Genomic DNA, 23,725 nt, shown 5'->3' on the forward strand with positions numbered 1-23,725 from the left:
GCCACATGGGGTTTAGTAAATATTAACCAGAGATGATTGCTCAGTCCCCCGAAACAGTTAATGAACACGAAGTGCCAAAAATCAAACCTATGAACATTTTACAGGTTTGGGGTACACAGGATTGCTCCTACCCTAGAGAACTCGATTTTCCCTTCCCTGTTTCTCAGGGACTCAGTTTTGAAGGGGAAAGGTGGCCGTGAACAGGTTATTTATTTGGAAAGGCGGACAGGCTGTGTAGGACTGTGGCACTGTCCTTCTCATTTAACCCCTTTGGAAATCTGATCCGGATGGATTTAAAGAAAGGAGGAGGGAATAGTCAGGCATGCTTAATCTTTTCAAATAATTAAGATTTTTATCTATGCTTTGCACAGCCTCTCCTGTTCCACTCGGTTTGGCACTTAACTCCGCATTTAAAACCTCCCTAATACGATAACGATAATGCCTTCTTTTCCGTCATTATCTCGCGGCTGCAGGGCTATCTGACCGATCCCAAGTCAGGTTTTCGAAGCCACTGGCCCCTGCATTCCTGCCTGAGCCCCGCAGGAAACAGAGCCTCTGCAGCTGCCAACGTTTATTTACACACATTCCTGCCTCAAATTGAATTAATGAGCATAATTTAACTCAGGCGATGTCCTCCCCAGCTCTCCTTCCTCTTTGCCCCACTGCCCGGCCTGTTTTCTCCCTCGAACCCTCCCGTGGAGATCTTACTGGAATGGACTCAGGCAGTCTGCTGGCAAGAACAGAACTCCCGACTTCTCCCCCTTCAATGGCCTCTGAGCCACGTGAGGCTCAGGTTAAAATGCAGATTCTCGTCCAGCAGCTCCACTTTGGGGCCTGAGACTAAGCATTCGAACAAGGCCTCTCTCTGGTGATAATGAGGCTGCCTGTCTGGGGGCCACACCGGGAGTAGCCGCCTTATCCAAGGACTCACCTGCACTGAATAGAACAAGCCAGGTCCTTAATGAGTAATTGAAAGGCAAATGCTAACTTCTGATCTTCCCTAGATCCGTCTGATGGCCCAGAGGTTTACCGAAAGCATCCCCACAAGGGATCTGTTTACCTTCTTTCCCCTTCCCGTGTGTGCACAAAGAAAACAGAGTAAGTCAAACCACAAGTCCCATTAACTCCTAAACCCAGCCCTACACAAATTCCAAACCTAGGAGCTAAAGAAAGTGTAGAATTGGAATCTTGGGACCCTTAACTTCTACACAAAAAGCAAAAGTAACCCCACCTAAGAAACTGCAGCGTGGATGTGGTTAGATGCAGGAGGTCTGTTTATTGCATTGGGGAGACCAACGAGGAATTTCCTGCACGCTATGCCAAAGTCGGAGTGCAAGCAACTTTCTCTGAAGTCTGTGCAATGAAACCAGCAGATCTCCTGTGTATTCACACATTGTATACCTTCGCTAGTTACCCCGGGCAAAAATCCTTCTAAATTCTACCAAGTGTGGAAAAGGATTAAAAAGGGAAGGAGAAAAACATTCCCTCTACAACAAAAGAAAGTAAATGAATATATTTGAAAACTACTGTCGATGGGTTGGATTTTGTTCTTCCTGGATACGAATATATGTAATACCTCCAGCAATAAATATCCTTAACCTTGGACCCAAAACTGTTTGCCCAGGTCCACACAACTCCGTATTTGGCTGCTTCGATAGAGAAAGGCCTTCATGTCAAATTTTGCACAGAAAAGTAGATTTGGGGAATTTTTTTTTTTTTGAGGAAAAATTGAATTTATCATGAAACATTTTTCACTGGGAAACCAGTAAAATGAACCACTTTTTACCCAAACCACAAAGACTGCAAATTCCTTTGCTAGAAAACTTGGCTGCTTCTGTTGAAAAGATTAACTTATGCTGAATAGCTTCTGGGGGCATGCAGGGATAGATGAGGTTGTATTTTCCGTTTAGGGGGACATAACTTGTAATGACAAATAGTAGCTCCCGCGAGAGGAAAAATGGTAGCTTATCAATACTACTGCCTTACTGTAAACGTTCTTCCAGCAGATGTACAGATATTAATCTGAATGTATTCCAGGAATATCTTCACAATGCCTAAATTCTGCAAAAAGAAAGCTCATCTGAAACTTTTCATTACCACTTACAGCCTCACTGTCGGGATTATAAATGGGATAGCAACTTCCCTTGGTTTCAACAACTATGTTGCTCAAGCCAAAACTGCCACAGTGTTTTAATTAATACGATGAAATAATGCTAATCACATTTTTTCTCTTGTCTCTCTCTCTCTTTTTTTTTTTTTTGGTTGCTCCTGACTTGACAGTAACCTGAGAAAGAAATTACACTTTTTAATCTGATGGAATGTTTAGCTATTTCACACAAAGCCAGTGTACCAAGAGGCAACCCTCTACAGATCAGCTACTGGATTTCCTTGATGCCCAAGGAAAAGGAAAATTGTTATCTGAATTGCCATAGACAATGGCAAGTTACAGGTAATTATCTGTCTGTATATCATTAACTTCTGATTTTAGGATTATCTAAGATCTGATTACCCAGCACAGCCCCTCTGCCCCAAATAGGCCACGCCATGGACTGTCCCTTGCCCCTGCAGCTTCTGTCCCGGATGCCACCTCCTCTTTACCATCTACATTTTTTTTTAAAGATTTTTTTATTTATTTACTTGAGAGAGAGCTCACATGAGAGAGCACAGTGGGAGTGGGAAAAGCAGACTCCCCGCCGAGCAGGGATGCGGGACTCAATCCCAGGACCCCAGGATCATGACCTGAGCCGAAGGCAGACGCTTAACCGACTGAGCCACCCAGGTGCTCCCACCATCTACATTTTTAAGCACACGTAGCTCAGGTCTGCCTTTCCCCAAACTCTAGTCTTCTTTAAGTTTTCTTACAGGGGAGACTCTTGCTTTGTCTCTGCTCATTACTGAGTATGATATAGTGTGACTGTGCTTCTCAAACGTATTCCAATTACCTGTTAAGTTAGGCAAATTTATCTCTTCACTGAGAGAAGCTGTTCCAGAAAAGGTCTAGGATTCTCCTCACTCCTTCCCCATATGGAAACCTAATGGAAAAGATGTTTCTCCCTCCTGTTATCTTCAGGAGAATGTGGGCACTGCCAGGATCGTTATAAAACACATTTGGGTCAGTTGATAATGAATCTGCTAAAGAAACCATCCACAGAAAAGAAATGGCTGGTGCAAAGCAGGAGACTGGGGGCTGGTCCATCACATGCTCCTGCCCGTACTTTGGGGACCTCAAGGATTATTTACAGAAATGGAGTCCAAAGTCCATCACTAGCAGAAGCACACAGCTAATGGTCATGGTGCTGGGTTGTGTCCCGACCACACGGTCCCAGGGTAGCCTCCAGGGGTTCTACCAGCTTTCTGAGCCTGGTTCTTAAGCCTTCCCATACATCTTGTGGGCTGCATCATTTCCTTCCATATATTCCTTTTCTGTTTATCAAGTCAAAGCCAGTTTTCTTTTCCTTTGTTCACTGCAACCAATGACCCTGACTGGTATAATTAATAAAAAAAAAGTTAAGCATGTTTGGGTTATAGCCCCAAACAGGCAAGGTCAAGGCTAATGGCTGACAGAACAGCCTGCTCTCCATCAGAAGACTTCATGTAGTACCACCACTGGAGATATTTTCCCGGGTGTTCAGTGAAGAATTTCTAAAAAACAGATGCCAGTAAGGAATAAGAGTTTAGGTTTTAAGATTTTTTTCCCCATGGAAATAAGCCACAACAAAAGACAATATCCAGAGTCCTGATTCTTTGAGTTTACTTAAAATCTTGTCTTCAATGCCAAATCTTCTCTCTTCTTCTGCCACTTCAACATGTCCTATAGACCAAGTACGTGTACAGACTATCTGTGCTCTATTGGCGCAAATCACACAAAATATCTGCCCTGAGACTGGTGGGACAAGATCCTATAACACAAGCCCACCGGCACAAGCGAAAATTAGTGATGGGACTGAAGGGAAGGGAGCTTAAAGACTGCAGCCTGTGTGACCGTGGTGGGTGGTGAAAGCCCCAGAGAGGGGGAGCACGAGGGAACCCGTGAGAACCAGAGGAAGTCAGTGAGGACTTCAGAGGCCAAGTGTGGGAGATGACACAGAACTAAGCAAAATTGTTTAGATTCACCATTTGGTTAGTACCATCCTACTATTCGTTAGTTTTGATACAAATTGTACAACAAATAACAAGTAACCCAGCACATCTGAGGGAGCCTGATTGGCGATGACTGGGGAGGGGGCAGCTCATCTGGCTTATATTCTAGCCATCCCCTCCCACCTCAGTCATCCGTCCCCTCAACACTTGCTGAATTGTCTTCTACAGGCCAATGAGTATGCTGTCCTCAAGAAGTTTTCCATCCCAAGGGAAGAACTGAAAACCCAGTTTTCTCCATGCTGAGTGGAAGTGAGTGGTTCAACTATCAACCTTTTGCTTATAATCTATTTACCAAATTATTTTCTCAGGTGACCTTCTAAGACTGACACATATTTCAGTTCTCGAGGGCTGTCTTTCTGTGTACAGTATGGGCTCTGTTAGGAATCCATCAGAAAAGGAGCATTTCCCCTTTGATAGCAATTGCACATAATGAATAGTGTCCTCATGAGCTCTTAATGAACAAAACTACTTTCCAAGCTACAACTGAAGGGTTGAGGGACTTGTAAAAAAGCCTTCAGAATTCACGGAGATAGTGATTTGAGTAGTAAACAGCCTGAGAAGGGCTTTCTTGGCAAAACTGTGATCAATAAATGACAATGTAAACTTAAGCCATTATAGCAGCGGACAAAAACTTAGAAAAACCCTTGCTCGAGCAGGCACAGGAGAAAAGATATCCTGGAGGAAACTCATACTGAAAGGGAACTTGAGTTAAGAGACAGGGAAGAGCAGGAGGTGGAAATGACAAGAGAACATCAGAAGAAAAACAGTCAAGAACTAGCTTTAAAGAAGGCAAAATATATATAAAACTAACAAAGATAAGCAACTCTCTATGAAACTGAAAGCAAAATGACATGGAGAATTCCAAAATAATACAGCTTCAAGCACATTACTTTATTAGATGTTCAACATTTAGAGTTCTGAGTTTTGGAAGCTCATTTCACCCCACCCAGTTCAGAGGATGAAGAGGTGGGCTCTGGAGACCACCTGAACACAAACTGCAATCTTCTAGAATGACAACCACCCAGTGTTGGCAGGGACATAAACAACATGAGGAATAAAGGAGTAATTCTATTTCTTTAAAAGAAAAAAATGTTGTTCTTTGGGAGAAAGTGTCCCTAAAATGGCATCTATCACTAGTAGGTGGTGATTGATCACTAAGACTGGTGTCAGAGGACTTCAAAAAGGCTTGAACAGGATTCACGTTCGTGCCGTATAGGAGAATACTATCTTCATCAGGTTATTCCACTACATTGGAACCATCAAAAACACTGGAGAAGAGAAGGATTAGTTTTTCTTTTAACAAAATGAACAAATCCCCAAGTAGACAATTTCACTAGTTACTTAAAATTGCTTCTTGATTTTATATTTCCTGTTCAAAACAAACTATTCTGACATAATAAACTGTTTTCTAAAATCATGGCCATCTCAGATTTTAAGTCTCATTTAGAATCAACAAGTGTATATTACAGAAAACTACTATAATGCCCTAATGCAATTCTCTTTGAGTGATGGAAGAATTCAGAGTGTGTGTGTGTGTGTGTGTGTGTGTGTTTTACCACCCAGACAAGGGCTTTTTTTTTTTAAGTTCATTTTAAAAGATTTTAGTAGTCAGATAGGTTAACACAAAATAACACTCATATGTCCTCTATTTTCTTTTGTATCTAAGAATTACTTTTCCCACATTAATCATAAAAAGGTAAGATTCTGACTTACTGTCTTACAGGACCTTTATTCATGGTCAATTTTTCTCTTTCTTGAGAAAGGAAACTTTCTCAACAACCTTACAGTTTCCTTCAGTGAAATATGAAAACCCTCTTCCTCCAGGCTCCCTTGCCCCACCTGGCCTTCTCCATCACATTAAGACTTCTGGTGCTCCCTGTTATCAATCACATTTCCCTCCCTCATTCTCTTCCTCCCCTCTGCTTCTTCTGGTTTTACTGGGTGTAGAATCACTTTACTTACTGCCTTTGTTTCCTTTAATTATGATGTTGTGCTGGAGACAGAAGAGTTTCAAATCATATGCTTTTCCTTTTCGTGTAATATCACCTTACTTGACACTAGAACTTTATGCCCCAACTTGGCTCTTGATGCCAGATCCACTCATGCTTTAAATCTCTCTTCTAAGGCAATCCAGGAGCCTGGAATGTTCCACCATCTGGCTGAGGAGCAGTCCCCCCAGAGAAGGTCTATTTCTTCCATGAAATCATCCCAGATTTATCAGAGGCCAGCTGCCACCTAAACTCTCCCTAACCTTGACTTTTTTTTTTTTTTTTACCAAAATCTCCTCTTCAAATATGCATTTATATTTATTACTCCAAACACATCAGTCCCTTCAATGTAATAATGAAAATGCCATCCAATGATGCAGTGGGTTAGAGAACTTACATTTCTGCCAGATGCACTGTCTTCATCAGCTTTATCTCCCATAATAAGACCACTGGATAATGATTAGCTTAGCACTTCCTTAAATTAGGTACTCAAGAATCTATCTTTATTCCATTTTTGCCTTTCCTTTACTAGCAGTTCCAAAACAAACACCTGTCATGAAGCAATTTGACCTTACTACTAACCCTTTACAAATACCAGTATCAACAAATACTATAAACCAGATATCACCCATGTAGCTAAAGTAGCTTGACTACAATTTTAACTGGAAATGTTCTAAAAATCTTTTATCTGGAAATCATTCTTTGGGTGGGAAAAATGCATGGTTTGTGCTACTGGTTTTTAGCACACTTAAGAAAAAATCCTGAATTCATTAATCTACCCATCACTTATTATGTGCGGATCCTTGCTGGGTGATTCCCAAATGTTTGAGTATGTGGCACCTGCTTTCGTTATCAATTCAGCAAACAGATATTATGAACCTATTGCACAAAGCCAAATCTGTTCCCCAGTTCTACATGAGAGGTGCTTCTTTTAATTTTATTAATTCACTCATTTAAATATTTACCGAATGCTAGGGAAGAGGAGAGATAGGTATCAAGGATATATTGAAGATATTCACTTCCCTTTCATGGCTTCCAGTTTAGAGGAAGAAACTGATATAAATTATGAAATCACATAAATGTATTTAAAATACATTTTTAAAAACTGTGATAAAAAAACACATAACAAAATGTATCATCTTAACCATTTTTCAGTATGTAGTTGAACAGCATTAACTGTGTTCACATTGTTGGGCAATACATCCCAAACTTTGTCATCTTGCAAAACTATATAATTGCTTTATTTATTTATTTATTTTTTAAAGATTTTATTTATTTATCTGAGACAGAGAGAATGAGAGAGACAGAGAGCACATGAGAGGGGGGAGGGTCAGAGGGAGAAGCAGGCTCCCTGCCGAGCAGGGAGCCTGATGCGGGACTCGATCCAGGGACTCCAGGATCATGACCTGAGCCGAAGGCAGTCACTTAACCAACTGAGCCACCCAGGCACCCTATAATTGCTTTATTTAAGCAATTTCTACACCCTATACCCATTAAGCACTCCTTCCTCATTTCCCCTTGCCATCCAGACTCTGGCAACCACCATTCCACCTTCTGTCTCTATAAACTTGACTTCTCTAGGTATCCCATGTAAGTGGCAGCATACTGTATTGGCCTTTTTGTATCTGGCTTATTTCACTTAGCATGATGTCAAGCCTCACCTGTATTACAGGACATGACAGGACTTCTTTCTTTTGAAAGGCTGCATAATATTCCTTCGTATGTATAGATCTCCTTTTGGTTATCCATTCACCTATCAGCGGACATTTGGGTTCTTCCTCGTTCTTGGCTGTTGTGAATACTGCTGCTATGGAACAAGGGTGTGCAAATATCTCTTCAAGAGCCTGCTTCACATTTTTGTGGGTATATGCCCAGAAGTGGAATTGCTGAGTCATACGGTAATTCTGTGTTTATTTTTTTTTAAGTTTATTTATTTAAGCAATTTCTACACCCTATGTGGGGCTCAAACTCACAATCCTGAGATCAAGAGCTGCATGGTCTACTGACGAAGCCACCCAGGCGCCGCACTGTGTTTAATTTTTTGAGGAACCTCCATACCACTTTCCACAGTGATATACCATTTTCCATTCCCACCAACAAGGATTTCATTTTTCTACATTTTCATAACATGTGTCCTTTTTGTTTTTTAAATAGTGGTCATCCTAATGGGTGTAAGGTGTTACCTTGTATTCACATGTAAATTTTTAACTGCGGAAAATGCAACAAAGGTGAGGTAAGTCATGTTAAGGGCACATGTGCTAGGAGGATTTAACCTGGTCAGGAATGCAAGGAAAGGCGCCCTCAGAAAGTAACGACTCATGTGAGGTCTGAAAACTATGTACACATTAGCTAGGTGGAAGGCGGAGACCAGGCCATTTAGGAAGTGAGGGGAGTAGGTGCAAATGCATTGTGAGAGTACAAGTGGGCATGCCAGGAAGCAAGATAAGATGAGTGTGGGTGGGGTGAGGAGTGAGGAGTGAGGAAGAGTACTACAGGAGAAGAGGTCAGGGCTTGGCAGGGCCTCAGGGACCAGGAAAGTAACCTGGAACTTTCTCCTGAGGGCAACAGGAAGCCAGGGGGACAACTACATCAGATTTGTGTTCTGAAAGACTGCTTTGACTACAGTACAGCAGTGGATCCAGACAGACTGGATGCTGAGTAGCTAGTCAAGAGGCTATTGCAACAGTCCAGGCAAAAAAAAAAATGCTATAGCACCAACTAACCAGACAGGATCAGAACTGGAGAAAGGAAGATATACATAGGAGGTAAAAATGACAAAGGGCTTATATTAAGCATCATGATGGAGAGAAGGGGCCTGGAACTCTAGAAGGAAAAAAGGACAAAGGGTTCACATGATCTTAGAAATGACATAATAATCCTACTTAGAAATTGCCACTTATTGAACACATTAACCATTTGTTAGGAACAGATCTAATTTATTTTTGGTGCCACAGGTTATTATTGCTCAGCTGGTTGCAGCATGACATAAATGTGACCAAAGTCCTGGATCCTGACCTCTTCCCTCCCACATTCAGGAGGAAATGTCTGGGGTATTAGCCAACACTTTGGAAAAACTACTTAAAATCAGACCCACACTTTATAAATCATGGTTTATAAACTCTGCTTAAAGCAATTAATAAGCATAGATTAACAGCTCAGTTGTCCGCGATTTTATTTTTTAGGGAAAGCCTTGTGTAAGAGCCAAGACCCTTTGAAGTACGGGCGACTGAAATGAAAGTCAGGGAGGCCCCACCCTGGATGCAGGGAAGGGACCTGGAGGACCAAGCTTCTCCCAGGTCCCAATCCGATCTGAGGCTGGGCTTCCTTACCTCTTAATCTTGCTTGCACTAAATTTAGCTTTGGAGAATGAGTCCGGGTTTCCAAATCTCTGTTGGTCAGGAGCTGTGCCGTCCAGTAAAGGGGCTGCTGCCCAGAGATGGCTACTGAGCTCTTGCAGCAGGTCTGGTCTGACTTGAGATGTACCATAAATCTAACACACACACTGGATTTCAAAGATTTAGTACAAAAACACCATAAATTATCTCACTAATAATTTCTTTTTTTTTTTAAGATTTTATTTATTCATTTGAGACACAGAGATACAGAGAGAGAGAGAGAGAGAGAGAGAGCATGAGCAGGGAGAGAGGCAGAGGGAGAGGGAGAAGCAGGCTCCCTGCTGAGCCAGGAGCCCGATGTGGGGCTCGATCCCAGGACCGCGGGATCATGACCTGAGCCGAAGGCAGACGCTTAACCATCTGAGCCACCCAGGCGCCCCTCACTAATAATTTCTTTTAATGTTGATCACAAGTTGGGCTAAATAGATTAATAAAACTAATTTTTTAAACTTTCTTTAATGGAGCCACTAGAAAATTGAACGTTATCCATGTGTCTCCCATTATATTTCTATTAGACGGCACTGCTCAGGACCATTCGACGCTGACATTTTGAATTGTTGGCTGCCAAGGGAAAGAGGCCTCTCTCAGAAAAGCTTCCATTTCTTAACATCCTTGTTTCAAACAATTAGTTCTACCCAAGCCTATCTTCTTGTTCTTGGGCAGGGGGCAGGGGGGAGAAGGAGGGGAGGAAGGCTACGAAAAGTAGGCAAAGTCCCTTGGCACTCAACTTGGAGACACAGTAGGAAAAGTTCACCAGCTGCTTTTCTACAACATAACAATGACTGCTGATTTTCTAGAAGGATAGGAGAGTTCTATCTTCACTTGACCCAGTCAGTTTTACCTCTTGTGTCTGTGACTTAGCAATTTCTTCATTTTTAGAAGTAACAGAAATCCAACTTGAACGGTCTTAAGCAAAAATGGGAATATATCGATTTATGTGCATCTAAACGTTGAGAGAGCCCTAGCTTCAGGCAGAGATGGATCTAGCAGTGCACTCAATGCTTCCCGCCAACCACCCCCCCCGCCCCGCCCTGGCTCTGTTCATCCTCAGCCGGGCTCTCTCTCTCTGTGGTGGACACTGGCAGCTCCAGGCTGACACCATCCCTATATAACAGCAAGAGTGCTTCCCCCTTCCCCTATTAGTTTCTACTAAAAAAAAAAAAAAAATCCCTGAGGGGCGCCTGGGTGGCTCAGTCGGTTAAGCGTCTGCCTTCGGCGCAGGTCATGACCCTGGGGTCCTGGGATGGAGCCTCACATCGGGCTCCCTGCTCAGTGGGGAGTCTGCTTCTCCCTCTGACTGCCGTTCCCCTGCTTGTGCTCTCTGACAAATAAATAAAATCTTTAAAAAAATCCTTGAACTGTCCCTAAGTGGCCTGACGTTGGTCACCATGCCTGTTTCTGAATCAGTCACCATGGACCACAATATGAGCATCCTGGTTGACTAGTCCTGGGAGGCAGGTCCAGACCCAGAGGTGGAGCTGAGGCAGAACCAGCACCATCTAATTATGTGTTCTGGAAGAGGGGAAGGGATTTAGGGGCTGCGACCAGAAAAATGGGAAATGGATGTAGGGCAGGTGGTTGGTGACAAGATGCTCTTGCACCCAGGATGCAAAAGGGGTGTTCACTGCTGCTGAGCCAAGTACTTCACGGCACGCCCAGAAGTCTACACATCTAAACCTGTCCGTCTTTCAGTTTCTATCCCTTGTTACAATCAGGTTGCAGTAATTAAAAGACTAAAATAAAACTCATGAATCAATGTGCACTACAGGAACCGATGCAGGTAACCTACATTTCTCTTTTCCTGTCTTTAGCTGAAGGAATGCCAAACGCTTACAACAGCTGGTTAATCGTGGTTCAAAAAGCATACGATCTCCTGGATGGATTCTGATATTTTATGATGCCAATGGCCACAAGAGTCACTGAAGAAAGAGCTAACCTACTTTAAATCCTTTCACTATTTTGCTCTTCTTGGATTCTGGCAACAGCAGGTTTGCATCACTGTTTATACAAAATAGGAAAGGCCTGGCATGGGCTTAATAGCATGCTGTGATTCTGTTTAGTCTAACCTACCTTTTCTTGCCAGCTTATCTTTCCTTGCACAAATCCTTATCTGTTGGCCTTTCTCGGGCAGCTCTCCACCTCCTAAATCGAACATACCTAAAGAAAGATGTCTCTGGGCAGGAGAACAATGGTCTCCCACTGAGGTCACCAGACAAAGCCATTTTCCTCTGCAGATGTCGGGGAAAGTAAACCCCTGCATAGAATCTCTCAACCCCAGGGCCACACATACACATTTCCACATGTTTGGAGAAAGGAAAAGTTCAAAACCACATCAAACATACTCTGTGACCACGGAGTATAAATATTACAAACAAACAAAATCAGCATGTAATGTGTACTTTAATTTGCTGACAGATATTTTAAAAAATTAACATCTGAATGAATGGCAAATGCCAACACCACAACAAAACCTTTCACTGAAGAGAAAAATAACTCACAATCAAAGCTGCCTGGCCTCTAATTAGCACACAGCATCCTTGAAATGAGAGGCCAAAATAAACTAAACTGCCAAAAGAAAGAGAACGGTGGTGGGTGGGTGGGTGGGTGTTTGGTGGTGGGGCACAGGAACTAAAAAATTAGGGCTTTCCACGATGTACTTAAAAAAAAAAAAAGACATTGTCTGAAACCTACTTTCCTGGGGTTCAAGGCCAGAAGATTGCAGCTCAAACACGAAGTACGTGTATGCTTCTGACTCTATAGTTATGTTTTAAAAATTCTTTTTTTTAAGATTTTATTTATTTATTTGACAGAGCGAGCACAGCAGGGGGGAGAGGCAAAGGGAGAGGGAGACTCCCAGCTGAGCAAGGAGCCCGATGCAGGACAGGATCCCAGGACCTTGAGATCATGACTTGAGCCAAAGGCGGAAGCTTAACCAACTGAGCCACCCAGGTGCCCTGTTTTAAAAATTCTACTACACTTCAGGGTAGGTGTCTTCAGATGAAATTTAATAAAAGCAAAATTTTAAGAAGGAGATTCGACTGACACTGACTCGACAGCTGGCTTGTACCAATCATCACCTTGGGGGCTTTTCATGGTGACCAAGTGTGGGCATCCATACCCTGGAGTCTGGCCAACTTGGAAAGTCCCAGCTACTCCACTCCGGAGCCTGACGAATGTGTTGCTTCTTTCTTCCCAAGCCTCTGTACCCTCCTACGGCTGGCAGATTATCGGGTGAGCTAATGCTTGATCCACTGTGTAACTGCAAATGTGCAGCATATTTATATGAAGGTACATTTGTCTGAGACACAGTATAAGTGCTCAATAAACAGTACTTACTATTATTTACATGCCTTCTTTTCTTCAATCTCCCTATTAACTCCAAAGATAGATACTATCTTCCCCATATACCTGACGAAACTGTCGCTCAGAATAACAGTCACAGATATGACATACGATGGACTCAACTTTATGTATTTCTTTTCTTTTTTTTTTTTTAAGATTTTATTTATTTACTTGACAGAGAGAGAGAGCACAAGCAGGGGAGCAGCAGGGAGAGGGAGAAGCAGGCTTCCCGCCGAGCAGGGAGACCAATGTGGGGCTCGATCCCAGGACCCCGGGATCATGACCTGAGCCGAAGGCAGTTGCTTAATGACTGAGCCACGCAGGCGCCCCTCAACTTTATGTATTTCTTAGGTGTTAGGTTAACTGAGTTCAAATCCCACTTTCAGCGTCAGGATTTGCACTGAAGAGGAGAGAGGTTTGATTCCGGTCACTTGAACCCAGACCGCTTCTGTGGATCCCACCAGGCCTGGCACAGAAGCAAGCAGGAGGAAGGGGTGCTGGCCCCATTCCTGCCTGTCGAAAGAATCTGAAATTGCTTTAAGGAACTCACACATTTTTAAAAATATACTTTCCCCCTTGTTTGGAAATCAGGGAAAGGCAAACAAAAACAACTTGGCATGACATGTAACAACTATGAAGGCCATATTCTGAGGGAGCTGTTATCTGATGCCTGAATTTTATGATTTTAGAGCCCAGATATTTATAGGCCTGGGAGAACTCACCTTGATATCCCTAATCAAGCAAAGGTTTGTTTTTTCTTTTCATTATCAATAAAGAATTTTTGGTTGTAATTTTAAAGCTTTTCAGTTCTAGTGATTAACTCTGACAAGGATTAGTGTGGGGTGCCTTTAAGGATGGCAAATACACACGAAGGGGGGAAACCCTGGATGTGGGTGACAAGACTTAGAGATACAGGAGAAACCAGGGAGTCCTTCTTAATGTTGCTCATACTGTTACTTATTCAGATAATAATGTCATCCAGAAACACAGCAAGTCAATCTTACTATTACACAAAACGTACAAGTTTAAAGGCCAAAATGAAAATCGGACTTCAGCAAATAATTTGGCCAAATTCAATAGACAAGAAAATTATACAAAGAAGATGCCAGAAAGTTATTTCAAGCCAAGAAGCAAGTCTCTATTGACGGGGCTTTCTACCTTATCAGGCTGACCACTTCTACCATAAGCTAGGCCACAGCCTTGTGAAGTACATTTGAGGAAAATAGTACCTACTCCACTCAATATTGCTGTATTAAAGATAACTCCAATAAGCTTACAGTATTCATGTTAGGTGTTTCTGGGATGTTATTACCTAAAACACTAATAATTGTGACATTAAAGTAATTCTTTACCAAATTATTTATTTATTTATTTATTTATTTATTTATTTATTTATTTATTTATTTATTTATTTATTATTTAAATTTTACTTAGTTGACATTCAGTGCAATATTGGTTTCTGGAGAATTCAGTGATTCATCACTTACATACAACACCCAGTGCCCATCACAACAAGTGCCCTCCTTAATACCCATTGCCCATCTAGCTCATCCTCCACCCACCTCCCTCCATCAACCCTCAGTTTATATTATTAAGAGTCTCTTATGGTTTATTTCCTCTCTCCCTTCCCCCCTTCCCATTTGTTCATCTGTTTTCTTTCTTAAATTCTGCATATGAGTAAGAACATAGGGTATTTGTCTTCCTATGACTGACTTATTTCACTTAATATAATACACTCTAGCTCCATCCATGTCCCCGCAAATGGCAAGATTTCATTCTTTTTGATGGCTGAGTAATAGTTCATTGTGCACATGCGTGCATGCGTCTGTGTGTGTGTGTGTGTGTGTGTGTGTGTAGATATACCACCTCTTCTTTATCCATCAGTCGATGGACATTTGGGCTCTCTCCATAGTTTGGTTATTGTGGACACTGCTGCTATAAACATCGGGGTGCATGTACCCCTTTGAATCTCTATTTCTGTATCCTTTGGGTAAATATCTAGTAGTGCAATTGCTGGGTCATAGGGTAGTACTATTTTTAACTTTTGGGGGAACCTCCATACTGTTCTCCAGAGTGGCTGCACCAGTTTGCATTCCCACCAATAGTGCAAGAGGGTTTCCCTTTCTCTGCATCCTCGCCAACACCTGTTGTTTCCTGTGTTCTTAATTTTAGCCATTCTGACAGGTTTGAGGTAGTATCTCATTGTGGTTTTGATTTGTATTTCCCTAATGCTGACTGATGCTAAGCATCTTCTCATGTGTCTGTTAGCCATCTGGATGTCTTCTTTTGAAAAGTCTCTATTCATGTCTTCTGCCCATTTTTTAACTGGATTATTTGTTTTTTGGGTGTTGAGTTTGATAAGTTCTTTATAGATTTTGGATAATAATTCTCAATAGGTTGTTTGCAAAAATCTCCCATTCCACAGGCTGCCTTTTAGTTTTGTTGATTGTTTCTTTCACTGAAGCTTTTTATGTTGAGGAAGTCCCAATAGTTCATTTTTGCTTTTGATTCCCTTGCCTCCAGCAATGTGTCCGGTAAGAAATTGCTACAGCCAAGGCCGAAGAGGTTGCTGCCTGTGTTCTCCTCTAGGATTTTGATGGTTTCCTGTCTCACATTTAGGTCTTTCATCCATTTTGAATTTATTTTTGTGTATAGTGGAAGAAAGTGGTCCAGTTTCATTCTTCTGCATGTGTCTGTCCAATTTTCCCAACACCATTTGTTGAAGAGACTGTCTTTTTTCCATTAGACATTCTTTCCTGCCTTGTCGAAGATTAGTTGACCACAGAGTTGTGGGTCCATTTCTGGGTTCTCTATTCTGTTCCACTCATCTATGTGTCTGTTTTTGTGCCAGTACCATTCTGTCTTGATGATTACAGCTTTGTAATAGAGCTTGAGGTCTGGAATTGCGATGCCTCCAGTTCTGTTTCTCTTTTTCAGGATTGCTTTGGCTACTCAGGGTCTTTTGTGGTTCCATACACACTTTAGGATTGTTTGTTCTAGTTTTGTGAAGAATGCTGGTGGTATTTTGATAGGGTTTGCATTAAATGTGTAGATTGCTTTGGGTAGTATAGACATTTTAACGATGTTTGTTCTTTCAATCCATGAGCATGGAACGTTTTCCACTTCTTTGTGTCTTCTTTAATTTCTTTCATAAGTGTTCTAAAGTTTTTGGAGTACAGATCTTTTACCTCTTTAATTAGGTTTATTGCTAGATATTTTTTTTTTTTTTACCAAATCTTTAAATAAATCCATAAGCACCCAACTTCGAATATAGTATAATATGCAATGTTAAGCCTTAAGCCTGTTTTTTAAAAGCACCTATTTCCTTGATTGACTATATGCTGATGACTGTAAAAGAAACATCCTAACATCTACACGTGGGTGGGTGCCTTTAGAGGACAGGCAGCACACGCATGGGGTGCTCCTTGGAAAGCTAGCATGGGTGCGGGGTGGAGGGGACTTTGAGGCTGGCTTCATTTGGTGGCTCAACAATCACACAAGAGACTCTGGTTGTTTTTGTCTTTAGATCACACCGTTCGTGGCAGCAGCAGGGTTCTCTGGCGGCCCCCCTCCCGCTGGTTGGACAGCTCTGTAGCTCAGTAGCAGTTACCTCACACACAAGAGAAGGCCATCTCTTCGATGGATTTCTTTCCGGAGCAAACATGCGTCCATCTCAGAAGCCCCCAGCAAACGTCTCCTGTGTCTCCTGCAGGGTTTCTGAATCACTTACTACAGCAGGGGCTGGGATCAAGCGCTCCCCTGGAGTCCGGGGTGGAAGTGGCTCTCCGAAGGTGCTGGGCATCTTACATGAGGTCTGGTATTTGCCTACGAAACTGGGCCCCTTCGGAAGGGGTGGTGGAGGATGGATGCTGGGGGTCAAACAACCATGTCCTACACCGGGAAAGTTAACCCGGGCACACGTCCGCTCCTGGCCCTTGGGCCAGTCTCTATCCTACAGCGATGTTCTGGAACCCCAGCTGAGTAAAGACGGCGGCCGATGGGGCCGTGACCCTCCTGCCTCGCTTATCTCCCAGAGCACATGACACTTGGAAACAAAACCCCCTCTTTTCACATTTAGTGTGGAAAATACCTGGGCCTGAGATCTTACCGGGCTGTGAAGTCCAGGAGAAAGCAGTCACTTAGGGAAGAGGAGTAGTGGATCGCTTTGACCAAGCGGCAACCACTCCTTCTGTGTACTTTTCGTCCATTGGGATCTGCACTGTGTATACACAAGTGTGGGTATAAAACTCTAATGTAAACCCATTCCTGTCTTTAGGATTAAAAAAAAAAAGCCTGTCATATGCCAGAAACTGGCTGGAGCCTGGAGCTTGGCGCTGCAGACAGAGTTAACAGTTTGTAGGCTTTGAAGTGAAAGTTTTTTCCCCCTCTTTTACTAGCAATGAAAAGAACGTTAAAAGAAAAGCACCAGAGTTGACGAGGACTATTTTTCCACGGCGAACGATGGAATGTCTTTCGGTAGAGTTGTCTACATAGAAAGCGAGTTACCTTAAAGCAGCTATACTTGCAGTACCTGCTGTGTCTTACGTAACCGCTGCCCGGGAGACATACAGCATCTGTGGATATTTTAAATACACCATCTTCTCCTGGAACACCCGGCGGGACTCAAACACTGTGAGGTCTCCCTCACAGTTTTAGGGGTTTTGGAGCAGTGGTTCTCAAACGTTTAGGGAGGAATAGCTTGGAGGTTTATTAAAATTCAGAGGCTGGGATTATGCACCCAGGGACTGTGGTTCTGTGTGTGTGTGTATGTGTGTATGTGTTGCAAGAATATATTTTCTGGGCGGGGAGGAGGTTGTTTTTTAACAAGTAACCCAGATGATTCAGATGCAGGTGGTCCCTGGGCCTTACTGAGAAATATCACATCTAGAACCTATAAAATGTTAAAATTCTTTGGCCTAAAAGAATTAGGAGTTGAAGCCACACTATTTCTATTTGTAAAAGTTCAAAAATAATTGGTTACTCCAGGAAAAAAGAGCAGGCGTGTTTTCCATTTCCCTCGGGTTTTTTTTTTTTTTAATTTTTTAAATTATTTTTATTATTTATTTATTTATTTATTTGAGAGAGAGAGAATGAGAGAGAGAGAGCACATGAGAGGGAGGAGGGTCAGAGGGAGAAGCAGACTCCCTGCCGAGCAGGGAGCCCAATGTGGGACTCGATCCAGGGACTCCAGGACCATGACCTGAGCCGAAGGCAGTCGCTTAACCAACTGAGCCACCCAGGCGCCCCAACCCTCGGGTTTTCTTATTATATCTGTACCGCATTCCTCTGAGATAATGAGGGTGGGTAATATTATTCTGACTTTGCTGATAAGGAAATTAACACAGGCTAAGTGATTCACCAAAGGTGACAGAGCTAGTTGGGGCAGGTCTCTTTGGCCTTTTACACAGACATCAAATGATATGGCATCCCCTCAGATACTCCCCAAATCAAGAAGCCTTGAGAAACACGTGAAGAAAATGAAAGTACATTTCCTGATCCGGTTTTAGATAAAGTTTTCCTCATCTCTCTAATCGAAAGCTCTCCTTCAGCAGGCAACTCTGAGCTAATGAAGTTTGTAGTTTTCCACCTTCAAGCACTGGCTTTGGGGACCCATTATGGAGACTCTTGTAACCCATGGTTATGCTACTGGGAGAAAGAAAAACAGATGGTCCCCTATGGAAAAACATCAGCACATATTTTCCCTGGTAGGGGACTTCGGCTTTAACCAGGCTAGACACAACTTGAGTTTTTAATTCGCTTTAGATCTAGCTTGGTCCTAGAAAAATGGAAAAACAAGGTGTCCCTTAAAATCCCACAAATGTTGAGTATTTTCAGGAGGGAGTCCACAGATGACTTCTTTGATTTCAGAAACTTCCACTGGGACTTCCTGGCTCACTGTCTGGTTGGGTTTTGTGTATCATATCATGAAGTGCTGGAGGGAAGCTAAAGACCCTTTGACAGTGGAAAATCACTCTCATCTAGAGCCTTCTCCTCCTTTGCCCTCGAGGATAAACCTGCCTTCTCCCTCATGAGAAAAACTCCAGATATAAAGGACGAGACAAAGAAAGAAATATTTAACCAAATCCATTAGGAAACCCCAGCAGAAACAACTGCATCTTTTCAACAGTTTAAGATGTTATGCATAGACAGAATGTTTTGTGTGGGGCATCTGTCTCGGGCTCCCGAGTAAGAAATGCCGTTTGCCATTAGACACTAGTTTAATTCCAAAGCTCAAAAGAACCGTGTTCATTTGCCAAAATCCTACTGCTCTGTGAACTACAAAAAATGGTTTATACAAATCACTAGAAACATCTAATAATAATAATAATAAGAGTCTTTCCCCAGAGTACCCCTCACTCCTAAGCATTCACCAACTGTCTTAGCTCAGGGTGCTATAACAAAATACCATAGACTGAGTGGCTTATCAGCCAGAGACATTTATTTCTCACGGTGCTGGAGGCTGGACGTCTGAGATCAGGGTGCCGACATGGTGGTGAGGACCCTCTTTCGGGTGCAGACATCTAACTTTTCATTGTATCGTCAACAAGGCAGAAAACGAGTGAGCTAGCTCTCCGGCCCCTTCTTATAAGGGCACCAATCCTCTTGATGACCTAATTACTTCCCAAATGCCCTACTTCCAAATACCATCACACTGGGGGCTAGGGCCTCAAAACGAGAATCTGAGGTAGGGATACAAACCCTGAGTCCGTAAGACCAACCTAGAACCAAAGGGATGACCATGGCTTGGGCATATTCTCAGTAGTAGCCCCGAGGAGACCTGTTCCTGCCTGTACCTGAGCCCAGCTCCCGCCTTTCTTCACGATAGCCTGTAATTCCTTCTGAGGCAGCAAGAAGTCTTTGGGAGACCTCCGGCTAGTTTTGGCCACTCTCCACGTAAGGGCTTCTTCAAAAGTGTTCAAAGAATGAACAAACCGCTGGGCAGCAGACACCAGGTGAAAGAGTGTTAGGTTGGCTCTGACATTGTTTTCTGACACTCTGTCCCCACTAAGAGGTCTCCCCTGGAGGAAGACTAGTGATCACAAACAGCTCTTCACACACAGACAGCAGAATACCCACTCGGAAGTCCTGTGCATGAAAACTACATATTAACCATCTCATTCAATGTCTAATGAGAACCTCAGCCTCAGCCAGCTATGTTCGATTTCAAAACAACATCATTTGCCTCATGCAAACCAACCAACCAACAAAAAAGCGAGAACAACAGGGAATACATAAAAATTTAAAAAAAAAATTTATACCAGTGATTTGTGATTTGATATTACAATTTCTTTGCTTTGGGATGGTAGGACTACCTCGTTAAATGTGTTCGAAAGGTCCCCAACGACAGAAGTTTCACCATTAGGCCGAGCCCTCACACCACACAGACCAGCATGCAGCTTGGATAGTGACTATGTGGCATGTTAGTAGTGTCTGCCTGGCAGATGTGGTCTCTCTGCCCTTGGAAAGTAACTTGCTGCTTGGAGTGAGTCAGAAACCAGCCCCGCTCGTGCATCTCTGACCTGGAGTTGCTGCTGCAAATGCACACAGAGGGGGCGCACCAGAGCATCTGGTGGGGGGCTTCCAAAAGAATAGGTTTTGTTGGCTGGTCACACATGGACTGATTCCATTCTGCCAGCTTTCTCTCCTCTCACCTAAGAAACTCTCTGCATTGATCGGCTACTGTCCTGCACTGTAAAATCCCCTGAAAGAAACAGTCATGAGGCCACACCTGCTCTTGCCCAGAAGGAAGAGAACACGAAGCAGATATTCTAGGCACCACCACCTTACCAACTCATCATCGTTGTTGTGATGTCTTGGTTTGTTTTGGGGGGATGATTCACATTGCTTTAAAATATAACTGATTTCTTTAAATACTCCACAATCTTCTTGATTCATTCAATGCGCTGTGATTTCTGCCATCACTTGTGTTTTGAAAAGAACTGCTAAGTGTGTTATGGGTTTGTCCTCAATCCTTACGGACAGTGTAGATGCATTAGGGGACATACACGCCTACTTCTGTAGCACATGTCTGTCCTGCTTAGCACCCACACTCAAGAAGGTCTGGGACACCCTGGGGTTTATGTCGGCTACTGATTCGCCAAGGGAACAAGGCACGCAGTGCCACCCCTGGGTTATCTCCCATGACACAACTGCTGCCCGTGTATTTAGAGTTGGGTAGACCCAGGAGTTTGGGCTTATTTCTGCAGAGGAAGTGAGGCTAAGATAGTAGCCAGATGTGGCATGCACAGGCCTGGCCCTAAAATATGCATTCCTGGGCAGGAACACCAGTGGAAGCCCCTGACCCATAGGCCTTCTCTTCTCATCCTTGGTTCTATTCCATAACATGAGCGTCCTCATGCAAATCGGGGTGGCTAACATTGAATGCTAACATTCAATTGGCCCAAAGCATGTGTCTTGCACTAGCTGCCTCTTGGGCCAAGGGTATTCACAAAAGCTTGGATCTGGGGAGAGGACCAGGCAGGCCTGGGAAATGGGCTTTTGTGGCTATTGGGGAAGGAAACTAAAGATCCTAGGAACCTAGGGAATGGACTAGAAGTAGGATTCTGGCTCTGTGTACCATGGGCTTCTCACCCTATGAAGAGGAACAGATCCAGACAAGGCCAGCCAGCTCAGAGGCTTCCAAAGCACAGAGCCTGGGGCAGCCACTTGCCGGGATCTTAGGGCAGTGCTGGATATGGGCAGACCCCAAAATGGGGGTCTATGGGGTGAGCCTGGAGTGTCTGGGCCTGTGCAGCTTCATCTGTAAACTGAGGTGGTTCAGAACCTGGAATTGTCAAACTCCTCTCCAGACCCAATATTATAGGGTTCAAGATCCAGCTTGTCACTGTTGATGGCTCAGTCTCAAACACTGGATAAAGATAATACAAAAGAAAAGAAAATACTAAACAAATTTAAATGAATATATAGGTCTTCAATCTCAGCCTCTCTAGTTCAAGAGATGAACAATGAGATATTCTGGTTAATCAATGATCTGGCTAATGGAGTTGTTAGATTTATCTTTCACAGGTAACTAATAATCAGAGCATAGTAGTACACTTAACCTCACGATGACCATCCACATCATCACTGGATGGTGAACGACTCAGAACATCTCCAGTTTTCCAAGGGCCATGAACTACCTGGACACATCAGGACTGTGTGTAATTAACACACAATTCATTATGGAAACGTGGACATGCTGGGTAGGCCAGCAGATTTAAGTTGACAATCTCCAATACGTAATAAAATAAAATTAAAAAAAAAATTTCAAATGCCATTTCTGTGGACAAGGCAACCTCTTCCAGGTTCTCTGATTTGGTCTGTTTCCCTCCTGATGAATGCTGATGGAAGCAGGCCGCACCAACCTCTCCTGAAGTTCATCAGTGTCATGAGACAGAGAGAGCCCACACATGGAAAGCATCATTGTCATGAGAAAGGGAAAGCCCACTCACAGTTAGGAGCACTGACCTGTCCTTTCATATCTGGAGCAATGGGAATGGTGGGCCAGATGGTTGAGTAGATGCCAAAAAACACCAGCCAGATCAGCATGCTTCCCCAGACAGCCAGATGACTGAACTGCAAAGGAAACACAGACTCAGGTGGGGCTTCTCTGCTGGCAGAGGAGAGCCACCTGAACCCCACCTGCAGCAGAACCCCTGTGTCCAGGCCAGCTTTCTTCATGGAAACGTTTCGACTAGTCATCCATCATTGGAAAGTGCCATCTTGTAATTATCTTGTCTCAGAATGTTACACAGTGAATTCAAGGAACTGGTGGCCCCAAACTACCCTGAAGATCAAGGTGCTTTCCCTGCTTCAGTGGATTTTCTCCTAGACCCATTGCACAGTTTTAGCTGGCTCCTGGCTGGTCCTCACCAGTGTTTGCTCCAACTTGGAGCTACATAGGCCAGTTCATCTTAATCCAGTAAGAAAGCACCAGATGGACAAAAAGAACAAGATGTTCTTACTTATTGTTTTGAGACTTTGATTATTCTTTACATTTTGCAAAGAATTCTTTACAAATCTGGGCTGGATATTACATCTTAACAATCCTTTAAGCATCTGCTGAGTTGTTAGCCTTTTCTCCTTTGTCTTCTTAATATGATGACCCCTGACTTCTTCCTTACTTCCACACTCCACGATATAATCCATCATCAAGGTCTGTTAGCTTTTCAAAAATAATACTTCTGGAATCTGACCATTGCTCACTACCTCCCCCTGTAAGAGCCCAGGCCAAGCCTCTTGTCTGGATTAATTACTATTGTCACTTGATGGATTCCCTACTTCCACAAGCATCTCCAATCTCCTCCCTCATTTTCCCAGCGCAGAATTAGGAGCCGATTTATATAGCAGTGATAAATAAACACGAAACATGGGTTATGTTCCTGAAATGTGGTACATCACCAAAATGTCTAAAATTGGGGAATGATTAAATGATGGGATATTGCTCAAACTTAATACTCTTTAATCATGAACAAAGATTTTGTAGAAGTACACTTTAAGGTGTGGAAAATGTTCACGATCTATTTTTAACTGAAAAAAGGATCACAAAACTATATGCTCTATAATGCATTATCTTATTAAAAATATACACGTGGAACAACGTCTGTAATGTTATCCAGAAAAATGTTAACAGTAACTGTCTCCTGTTCATAAAGTTATGGAAATTAGAAATTCTCCTTTTTGTTCTTCTGTATTTTCTGTGTGCATATACATTTGAAACGAGAGGACTGTTAATAGCTTAGAGCTGTTAGTAAGTGCCAAGCAAATGAATCATCAGAAAACTTTGGATTTGCAAATTTGCCCTGATAAAGATCAAATGACAATTTTTACATGCAAAATTTAAATAAGATAGCTAGATCC

General features: G+C 42.9%; 1 protein-coding gene across 1 annotated transcript in view; it reads right to left on the minus strand.

The window, feature by feature from the left end:
- ATP8A2 (ATPase phospholipid transporting 8A2) overlaps positions 1–23,725 on the minus strand; it is a 604,495-nt gene that overhangs the window by 139,180 nt on the left and 441,590 nt on the right. Inside the window, exon 33 of the mRNA XM_035003669.1 lies at positions 22,334–22,441. Coding sequence (XP_034859560.1) covers positions 22,334–22,441 — 108 coding nt within the window. The remainder of the gene's footprint in view (positions 1–22,333; positions 22,442–23,725) is intronic.

Source organism: Mirounga leonina, unplaced genomic scaffold (genome assembly GCF_011800145.1).
Source record: "Mirounga leonina isolate KUSES-001 unplaced genomic scaffold, KU_Mleo_1.0 Mir_127, whole genome shotgun sequence".
In the NCBI taxonomy this organism is placed as follows: domain Eukaryota; kingdom Metazoa; phylum Chordata; class Mammalia; order Carnivora; family Phocidae; genus Mirounga; species Mirounga leonina.